This window comes from Pelmatolapia mariae, linkage group LG1 (genome assembly GCF_036321145.2).
Source record: "Pelmatolapia mariae isolate MD_Pm_ZW linkage group LG1, Pm_UMD_F_2, whole genome shotgun sequence".
Lineage (NCBI taxonomy): Eukaryota > Metazoa > Chordata > Actinopteri > Cichliformes > Cichlidae > Pelmatolapia > Pelmatolapia mariae.
The window spans coordinates 3,223,909-3,234,718 of NC_086227.1; the positions used below are offsets into that span (position 1 = coordinate 3,223,909).

The window sequence follows — 10,810 nt, forward strand, 5'->3', positions numbered from 1 at the left end:
AATAACAGGAAGCATCTTTTCTTTATTACGCAGACACTGAATGCTCATATAACTTGTTTTGTTGTCCTACTTTGTACGTTCCACAGTTACGGTCTCTTTGTTTTTGGTACGTTGGCTGAGAATCGTGTGCATCGCCAGAATAATCAGACAATTACACCAGAGCGTTTCCTTTTTTTCATTGAATAGGGTGGTCCAGAGAAAATCAGAAAAATTGTGTAAAAATTCCTACTTAAGCACAGTAACAGCGAGTGCTTAGCAACCTTAGTATGGATGAAGACGTAGCTGGAGAACAGTGAGGTAAAAGTAGTTATGAAGAATAAGTTGGATGATGTTTCTGCATCACAGATGCACAGGGACCCTCCCAGGAGATGATTTACATACTAACTCCATTAAACTGAATTCAGCTGCTCCTTTGTCACGTGTCACCACAGCAGGAAGCTCCAGATGTGACGTGTCCTGTCCTTACAACATCCACCAATGGATTTGTGTCTCCAGCTGGAATCAAACCAGTGACCTTTTGCTTGCCAAATGAACGCTTGAACCACTACATTATGGAGCCACAAAAAGAGTACAATATTAATCTTCTAAAGTATTGAGTGATTAAACTTTAAAATATATTAATCTAATTCCACGTCAAAGTTTCTAAATTCCAGTATTTATTTAGTACATTGTTCAATTAAACAGAAATTCTTTTACTCTGTTTCCATGAGAATAAACACAGACCAAAGATTTTTTTGGATGTGTGTCACTGAGCTGAGGCCTCCAGCTGCTGGAGGGGTGTGCTCCTGGATTCCCTGTTCTTTCATCCTTGACCCCTCCCTCTTTGTAGAGCAGCATCCAGATACACCTGGTAGGACAACTGGGGGCATCCATTAAATGGGGTGGGTGCAAGCTGGCGGGGCTGTTTGTTTCTCCTGTTCTCTCTCTTTCAGGTGGATTCGTTAGCCAGGCTGCAGTCGGTCTCAGCCTCTGGGTGGAGCATTCTTACCTGGCCTGCCTCGCACACCTGTGAGTCATCTGTTTCTTTCATTTAAGACTGCTGTGTAAGTCTGGGCGAGAGGTGGGGTACACCTTGGACAGGTCACCAGTCTGCAGGGCTAACACAGCGAGACAGACTACCTCTGTAGCTCAGGTGGTAGAACAGGTTACCTGCTAACTGGAAGGCTGGTGGTTCAATCCCTGTCTGCTCAAGTCTGCATGTGAACAAACCACAAGACTTCTGTAGCAATGTGCTTTGGACAGGTGAGGTCAAACTTAATGTAACCTGTAACGGTGGTTGGCCGCGTGGTGATCTGAGCTTGTTTTGCAGCCACAAGTCTTGGGCCGAATACAAAGCAAGCTCAACGTGCCCGGGGAATCTTTCCATTTACTGGCTTCACTCTAACATCAGCAGTCAGGATAAGAATCACATGATCCAACTCACCAACCCAGCGTTTCCTGATCTAGGTACAAGCTTGTTCACGTGAAAGGAGAATGAAAGTAATCCAGCTGCTTCAGATAAAGTAGTGATGTGAGACTGAGAAGAGTCATTATATTCATCAAGTTAAAGGTAGGAATAAAAACCGACCACGCTGATCTGTTCTCATCGACTAGTCCATTAATTTAATGTTTACATTTGCATTAGACTGTTTTAATTCAATTCCATTTTATTTATGCAGCACCAAACCATAACAGCAGTCACCTCAGTTTTTATTCTTGGAAAGCTGCAGCCCCAATGTTTCATAGTCTGAGAGCAAGTAAAGCACAAAAACAAAACCAGAGTTCAAACGCAGGCATAGTCTACCTGTACAGTACAAACAGGTGTGCTGGTTTATATGTTAATGCTTATAGAACAACAAAACTGTTTGCAGTGAAAAGGGGAAAAAGTCAAGTCATGTGTTGTTACCTAGGACCAGATGTTGGTATGCCCCAGTAAGAAGAGAACCAACTTTGTAGTACAGAAAATCCAGTTTTAACCCCAAAGTTACCTGGATAAGATGAAATTGTGCTTTTAATACAGGCTGCAGCCAAAACCAGTGGTTGATGTGGCTGTGTCCATCATTCAATTACAGTCACAATTCAGCAGTTGTAAGCAGCAGATCAGTTAAACCTTCCTTTTCCCAAGTCTACAGTTGATCCCTTTACGTTTGGTTCACTCCAGGAGATTCAATGTAGCACTAAAATGTTGGATGTTATCTAGTTTGGTAGTTGCCACATTCACATTACAGCCAAGAGAACCCCAGTGCAAGAACAGGAGACACAAACTGAACCTCAGGGGTCACAAGCTAGACCCAGTGTCAGGCCCAAGCTTGGGTTTATAGGAGGCTTGTGTCAGGAATAGCATCCAATGGAAAATCGGAGTCAAATTATACATGGATCTGTGTGTTGTGGTAAAATAAGGAGAATAAGGAAGCAACCAAAAGTTCCACTGATTTAAATCATTTATATCATGTTTTCTCTGGCTAGAGTTTCTTCACACACCCATGTACACGCACCGGACAGCTAAAATACAGCGATGGAGACTGAAACAGCTGATTGTTGGGGTTTTCTTTGTATTATTGTAGCGTCTTTACTTTACAATAAGTGCCTTTAGGCACGGCACTATGTAAAATTGAACTGAAATTGAAAAACTAAATCCGTCTAGGTCAAGTGCAGGAAAGCTTGAAACAACACAGACAAGTTAGAATGGCCTAAAATAATTTATTATCAAATTAACGTCATTTGATATTTATTTAGTCCTGATTTACTTCAAGGGTGCTAACATTTAGCTCTTGACACGCAGCACTTTTTTTCTCATGTGTGCGTTTTCTGTTTTGTGCTGTTTCTTTCAGCTCGTCCACCACCCTGCACATCACATATTTATTCAAGGCGACCCTCTCGATGGCCTTTGAGTGGGCAGGATGGATGCGGTGGAGCTCACTGAAAGCACCGCTGGCTCTGAGGTAGGACTTTAATTTCTTCGGGGCCATTGCATTTGGGGGGATTTTTTGGATGACACTGTCACATTTGGAAATGCATTCTTTGAAAGCTTCGGATGGATGAAGCAGCCTGGCAGAGGTTGGGCTTTTCTTCACAGCTGAGACGGCATCCTTCTCCATCCATGTGTGATAGTTGTGCTCAGTGTCATTGGTCTCCACAAGCAAACTTTCACATTCGGCACAAGCACTGACTTCTGGATCTTGAGCCACTTTCTGCACCACCCATCCAGCTACATCAGCAAGTTTCTCCTCCTCACCTCTCTCTGGGTCACCCGGTGTGTCCTAAAAAAAAGAGCCGTTAGTGAAAGCTGAACTATTAAAAAAATGTGTTGACCGTGACCGATTTCCATGTTCACCATTTCTCCTAACCCCAGTCAGAGAACCCACAGAGACACAGAGAGCATGTAAACTCCTCACAGAAAGGTCCCAGACTGCATTTGAATGCAGCATTTTTTTATTGTGAGGTGACCGAGCCAACTACTACAGTTAGAATCATTTAAAGTAAATCGTCTGAAAGTCTGAAGCTATGGTTCTCTTCAAGTGAGGGTGTTTAAAGATCTCAGGGATTTTTATTCTCGTGCTGATTCAGATGATTTCGTTCTTCGTTACAAAGACAGTCTCAAAGCTAAAACTCACTGAAATCTTAAAGCTGATCCTTAATTTTAAAAAAAAGGTTTCATATCTTTGTTTTGCCCTCACATTTTTTTTTTCTTATACAGACACAAGAACGTTTGAGCCTCGACTTTTTTCAGCTTTTCAGCTCAGAGAGCGCAAACATAAATAATTAAAACATGCACAGCTCACTTGCCTTGATTTGCCAAAAAATGTACAACATGTAAAAACACACTCTTCACTGTTACTGTCATCACCTTGTGACTGGCAGGCCATCCCAAAGGCTCCCGATCCTCCTCTTCACTCTAGTTTAAGAAAGAAATACAGTTTCATTCACAAACAAGTAATAACAGAGTGATCATTCACACAATGGCCTGAAGTGAGGTTCATTCTTTTACTGAAGACCTATTTAAAAGTCTCTCTCAGACACGCATTCAATTGGAACATATGTGTGGCATCTTTGACCAGGTACAGTCTAACAAGGTGAACATTTTTACATTCAGCCATGACCATATGGTCATTGATATGGTCATTTGGCACAATGTGTTATTCCCATTTTATTATGCTACCTGAAATCTAAATTGCTCAGTCCGAGCCTGTCCCACCGACGTACGCCATCTGATCCTTCTTAATTATTCGCCCCTGACACCACGTTGTGTTTTCGTGTCTCCTTCAGACTTCACCTTCTTCCACTCTGTCACTCTGTGTTCCTCCCTCTTCTTGAAGTGTTTAACACAGCAATTTCCATTCTTTTTACAAAATCCACTACCATCTATAGGGTCGTTACCTTAACTACCTAACTACCGTATTTTCCGCACTATAAGGCACACTTAAAATCCTTTAATTTTCTCAAAAATCGACAGTGCGCCTTATGTATGAATTCTGGTTGTGCTTACTGACCTCGAACCTTTTTTGATGCGGTACACGGCGCTTAAAAATTTGTCAAAAATGTTTTAGTACGACTTTGGTAAGCTACGAAGCCGCACCGCTTGATGGATTGTTGGAGCATTACAGCTACCCTAGTCAGGAGCCTCGCGGAGTAATCTGGGTCCTAAACTCCGTCCGCTTCAGGTCTCAAAGTCAAACGAACACTGCAGCATCACTGAGAGTTAAAAACTGTCTAAATTCTTTCATCTTTAATTAAATGATCAGCGTTGCTGCTTTACCAGGTGTAACAATTAAGTTTAACATCCAGGCATCCATGAAAACAGAATTTATTAAATGTAACAGAGTTAGAAGTTAGCAGGGAGTTAGCTCGCAAGCTTCCACCTAAACATGATATAGCATGTTCTGACTGAGGGATTTCTGAAAAATTCAAACCTACAGCTCTGCTATCACTTCCAACATAAATGAAGATAGAAAACTAAACAGCAGTGATGTTTGTAGGGTTACTGAAGTTGGGCTAGCTGGTATATAGGGCTTTGAAGCGTGATGTCATGGGAGGGGGCGTGGCCACGACTTTTGGTCGAGCCGCCATGTTAGTAGGCCAAACAAAAAGCTACAGGAGCGAAAGCACATGGAAACATCAGCTATGGCTCGTACTTGCTGTGTTGTCGGTTGCAATGTTAGATCACACGATCGGGAAGGGAATAAGCTGGAAAATAGGCTCTCATTTTATCGTTTCCCCTCCTGGAAGCAACGTGAGGGATCTCATGTATCTGATGTTACCAAACGAAGACGGCATGCCTGGATAGCAGCGGTGAGACGAGCTGATATCGAGTTCTCTGCCATACCCAGTTTTTTGTTGGTGTGCTCCCCACATTTTCATTCCGGTAAGTTCTAAAGAAATTCATATTGCTCTTTATAGGCTTTTAGTTTTATTTTCAATGCGCTTGGGTCATAGAAAATTAGAACAAACACCCTAATGTGTGATGCAGCAGAACTATGTTCTGTTTATGGAGTAGCTTATTGGTGACAACTCCTCCAGAGTAGCAAGTGGAATTTGCCTTTTTTGCGGATGGTGTGTTTATGTTTTCATCTAGAGCAATTTTTGGGGGCAGCTGCTGAGGAGAAGTCAATGTTATGTGTAACCTCTGGCTGTATCTTGGTCATATGGTCAACGTACTCACAACGTGGAGGCTTAAAAACGGCCAAATCTTGTACCCAACCGTTTGTGAATTAGATGTGCACCTCCAGGGATTTATAATTCCGAAACTGATTCGCCGTGTATGCGCTGACTCCACAGACAAGGTACCAGAAGATATCAGGGTAGGACAATGGCGGTAGGTCTTCAGGGTTTCTACTCCACTGCCGTATTTCATACGGGTCCACATTACCAATGCACGCTATGTTTTCCAAGTACCGTCTCTTGGCGTCCGGGCGCAATCGGTCTCGATACAGTCCTTTGTCTTTTGAGCTGATTTTAAGCATGGTTCTGGTAGTCGTCCTTCCAACACAGTGTGTTTGTTTTGATTCGTGGCCTTCTCAAATGGTGCCGCGCTCCCACAATGCATTGCGTTACGTCAACTCCAAAGCTACGTTTGCTACGTGATCGCTAGCTACACAGCTATGTTAGCATAACATAAACACAGTGAAGCTGGAGGATGAACGCTAACTTTTTTCCACTCAATAAAAGTTAACATGAGGGTTCCCGATGGTTAGGGACAAATGCAATCGCATGGCAGGATGCTGTAAACGGACCAAACTTCAGTCAGGAGAACAACTGAGCTAATCCATCCACAATATGAGGTTAGTCATTAATATACTGCAACAACATGGGAATAGAGCAGCTGCCAGAGAATTCAACATTAATGAATCAATGGTACAGAAGTGGAGGAAGCAAGAAGAATGAGTTGAGTAAAGTTTGACTTATCTGACTGTTTGATTTCACTTAATGCGCCTTATGGTCCGAAAAATACGGTACTCCTCTTCTCCTCTGTTCTGTGGACAGCTACAGGTACCTTGGTGTTCATCTGAACAATAAACTGGACTGGACTCATAATTCAGATGCTCTCTACAGAAAAGGGCAGAGCAGGCTGTTTTGCTCTTTTGGAGTGAAGGACCGACTCCTGAAGACCGTCTATGACTCTGTGGTGGCCTCAGCCATCTTTTACGGTGTGGTCTGCTGGGGCGGCAGCGTCTTTGCTGGGGACAGGAAGAGACCGAAGAGGCTGGAGGGCCAGCTCTGTTCTAGGACGCTCTCTGGACCCAGTGGAGGTGGTGAGTGACAGGAGAATGGCGGATAAGCTGTCATCGCTGTTGGTCAGCATCTCCCAGCCCATGCAGGAGACTCTGACATCACTGAGCAGCTCCTTCAGTGGCAGGCTGCGGCACCCACGATGTGGGACAGAGAGACTCCGCAAGTCTTTCCTTCCTACTGCTGTCAGACTCCACAACAAAGATTTCGCAGCTGACCAAACACACACATCTACACAGGTGCAATAACACTAAGTAATTTTTTTTCTTCTGACAACGTAGTATTTTATTCTATTGTATATAGTGTTTTATTCTTATTATCTTATCCTAATCCAGTGTTTTTCTTAATTTTTGCTGCTGTAACTTTGCACTGTCCACTTTCTGCTGTGACACAACAAATTTCCCACAAGTGGGACTAATAAAGGCTCATCTTATCTTATCTTGTTCCCTTCAGCTACATGTCCACTGATGTGTGCTCCAATCACCACACTCTACCACTTCATCCAACTTACTCCAGAATCCCTCTGTCCCTGTTAACATCAGACGTGTGGGGCATCCTGTCCTCACCTTCAGAACACTACTGCCATACTCTTCCTATCTACACTATGATAGAACAGTTTGAATCCACCTCTAGTGCTCCAGGCCTTGCTTCCCTTCCACCTCATCTCTTGCACACATAATAATATCAAACTTCGTTCTCTCCAAAATGCTCAGTATGTTGGATTTATCTATGCTTGGGACCGCCACTAGAAGTATACCGGGTCAAGTCCCCATCAAAAGAAAACCCAGTAATCTGGTATCTCAAATTATTAGAATATCTGATGTCAAGTTTGAGTAATTTACTATTTAAACTGTAGAATTACTACAATAGAAATACTGTATTTCAGTAAATTTGACCCGCTTACTTGACAGTTGTCTGGTTGATGATCATTAGTAGGTAAGAGTGCTGGATCAAAGCATATTAATGGAAAACAGACTGGAAGAGGAACATACGGCAGGAAAAGGTGCTCAAGCACAGGGATGACCTTCAGAGGATTGTCAATGAAATTTGAGAGATCTTCCTTAGAGATCTACTAAGGAGAAAAAAAAACTGAACCCATGCTCAGTAATTCAGATTCAGAAGTCTGGAGGAAGACCAGAGAGGTACAGGATCCAAGGTCTCTGCGGTCTGTGATGGTTTGTGATGCTATGCCATCTGCTGGTGTGGGTAGTGGTTGGTCCACTTAGTTTTATCAGGTCCAAAGTCAACGCAGCCATCTACCAGAAGATTTCAGAGGACTTCATGCTTTCATCAGCTATTAAACTTTATGGAGATTCCCTTTGCAGCAGGACGTAGCCTCTGTTTATGTGCTACAACTATGACCTGATGGTTTGCTGACCATGTTATTGCTGTGCTTGATTGGCCAGCCAACTTGACTGACATGAATCCCTCTGAGAATCTGTTGGTTAGTGTTGAGGTGCTGGAGTTCTGATTTTCATAAGCTACAAACCAAAATCTTAAAATTAAAAAAGGCTGAAAATATCTAAGGAATCTAGAATATGTGAAAGTTGACCTCCTGGAACTAAATCATGAAAAAAGAGAACTTCTTTAAAGTATCCAGATTTTTTCATTAGTACATTCAAACTTACTGGACTCGCTTCCTGACTGACCACCTGGTGCCTCCTCAGAGTGGTTGAAGACGGTAACTGAAACATTTTTTGGAGTTCAGAGTAACAGCTTGGGCTCTGTTTGTACAGCTGGATTGCCATGTCCTTTTGTTTCTTGTCGTATCTCTGGCCGTGTTTCCTCACCCTGGCCATGGCTATTTGCTTGTCAAAAAACTCCTTTGCTGCCTGTGGAAGGCAGTCGGAGGCAGCAGTCAGCTGGTCGCCTTGGTCACCGCTACTGTTCTGCTGCTGTTCAAGTCTGAAATGAAGCACATTCATATTTACTAAATGTACTGTTATTACTGCAATGACACATATAACTGAACTGCTACATACTTTCTTTTCAGTTCTCTGATTTTGCTGTTCATACGGAACTTCATCAGCCGCATTCTGGCCCTCTCTCTCTGCAGAATGCTTTTCAGATCCTTGATTTTCTAAAAGTGTATTAAAAGATATTTATAGTTTCTATGAAAACAACATATTTCAGTAGAAATGCAGAATTCTTTGATTCTGTTTGACCTCATCCTTCTCTGCCAGCAGCTTGTTAAACATTGCCACAACCTGTTCATATGGGGGTGTGTCTTGCAGAGGCACTGGAGCATGAACATCAGTAGAAGGCATCTCCAAATCTAGAAGAACACAATTTCAAATGTTACTACAGCACCAGAAAAGTTACACACGATATGTTTTTAAAAACTGTCTGTCAGAGACAAAAGAATGTAAACCATTATTCTCACTGAATGTCTGTACCTCTCTGTTCCTCCTTTATAGTGTGCAGAAGGATGGGGACAGCTTCAGGAGCCAGACGTTTTCTTCTACCCTTAAAAAACAAAGTGCAACTTTAAGAGAGTCTGCACCAACAAGTAATAAACTTCTATAACATCTATATGTACAAATCGGTCCGTATGCTATACCCATTACAAAAGAAAAGGGTGCTTTCAGCTAAATGAGGGCACGTGTGTGATATAAACCGTCAGGACAGTATGTTACAAGCTAGCAGCAAATGTGCTACTGCCTAATACGTGCAGGTGAATAGTGGCCTTGTGAAAAAAAACTCACATCTGTGAATGAAACTAAGATAGCATGCTTCACACAGAGACTTGGGCCGGCTGCCCCTCCTCGAGCCGGTTCTTCCTGTTAAAAAGGACGTTTTCTTTCCCACTGTTGCCAAGTGCTCACTCATAGGGATTGTATGGTATTTTCTCATAGAACATAAAGCACTGTTGTTCTGATTTAGCTTTATATAAATGGAATAAAACTGAATTGAAGTGTTGGAACTGAGTCTGAAATCCTGGAGATCGATTGTTAACTTTATTACAAGAAATACTTGGAAGCAAAAAGAAACAATGGGCTGCTTTCTGCCTCCCCAAACATGACCCACATCTGTGAGAAACAGGGTTTACCTTTGAGTTTATGTCCTTTGGCCTGAAATGTTGTTCGCAGACCACATACCCAGCTCTGTCGGACTCTTCTCTCGTCAGGTCGGGGGATAAGTCTGCCCTCATCAAATTAAGAAGCCATTTGCGCCTCCTGTATTAATTATTCACATTGCTTCAAAAACAAATCAGCATCAGCTTTTCAGACTTCTTCTGCTTGTTTCGCTTTACACGTGTTTAATAAACAGCTGTTGGTGCATTACTTATGCCATATTACTGCCTGACGTCATTAAGTAAAATCAGAAGTGATTTAAACTTCCAAACCAAAGTATTGCTATGTGGCAGTCACCTTGGTAACGCCTCGAGGCACCTTTTCTAAAGAAAAACGAATTTGGATGTCTCTTTTTTTAAAGGTCAGTAACCACGTAAAGCGCTTTTATAACCCTTGACTGGTGACTCTGTGCGTGGAGTTTTTCGCCCTCCGTGAACATTATAAACGAAAGCTAAATCAAAATGCTACGTAAGTACCTGCAGACGTTACCAAGATGGCTGCCGAGTGGCGCGGTTGCTTTAAGGATGAATCACCTAACGGGACTGAGCTGATGTGTTTAAATACCACAGAGTAAGAAACCTTACATATCTCCGCTTATGTAAGTCTTTAATGACTGGTCTTTTGACGAAAACACGTCATTTAAAACAATGTGATTTTGTGACTAAGTTACCTTGTACTGTCCTTTGGGAATGCGAAAAACGAAAGCCCACAGCCCACTCGATTATTACAGCCGCAGAAAGCACACAAACGTGGCATGCTAACTTGTTATTGTATCCAATAATGCTCATACAACAATTATATTTGATTTTGCAAAGACTCAAGTCCACCAAGCAGCCATCTTGGTAACGCATCCGGGCAGTTATAGCGCCTTCACGTCGTGTCGGAAAAATAAGATTCCTGCTGTTCCAAGTAGACTGCTGCTTTATAACACATTCACCTGTTCAGCATGGTGCAAGAGTCTGACTGACCCTTCATTTCTTTAGAAATAGGTGCAGTGATTTACTAAAACGTTCAAGTATAGCAAACATAAA

The 10,810-nt window shown here is 42.4% G+C and overlaps 1 protein-coding gene across 2 annotated transcripts; it reads right to left on the reverse strand.

The window, feature by feature from the left end:
• Positions 1 to 1,629: 1,629 nt before the first annotated feature.
• Positions 1,630 to 10,626, reverse strand: LOC134628942 (uncharacterized). Of its 2 annotated transcripts, none has more exons than XM_063475903.1 (8): positions 10,450 to 10,626; positions 9,755 to 9,881; positions 9,102 to 9,171; positions 8,913 to 8,980; positions 8,688 to 8,785; positions 8,334 to 8,610; positions 3,827 to 3,874; positions 1,630 to 3,239 (listed from the first exon to the last, which is right to left on the reverse strand). In XM_063475903.1, the coding sequence occupies exons 1-8, from the start codon at positions 10,533 to 10,535 to the stop codon at positions 2,712 to 2,714; spliced, it is 1,302 nt and encodes a 433-aa protein (XP_063331973.1). In that variant the 5' UTR covers positions 10,536 to 10,626; the 3' UTR covers positions 1,630 to 2,711. The 2 variants fall into 2 exon arrangements, with proteins under 2 accessions (XP_063331973.1, XP_063331894.1); XM_063475824.1 differs by having other exon boundaries at positions 8,871 to 8,980.
• Between the last annotated feature and the right edge of the window lie 184 nt (positions 10,627 to 10,810).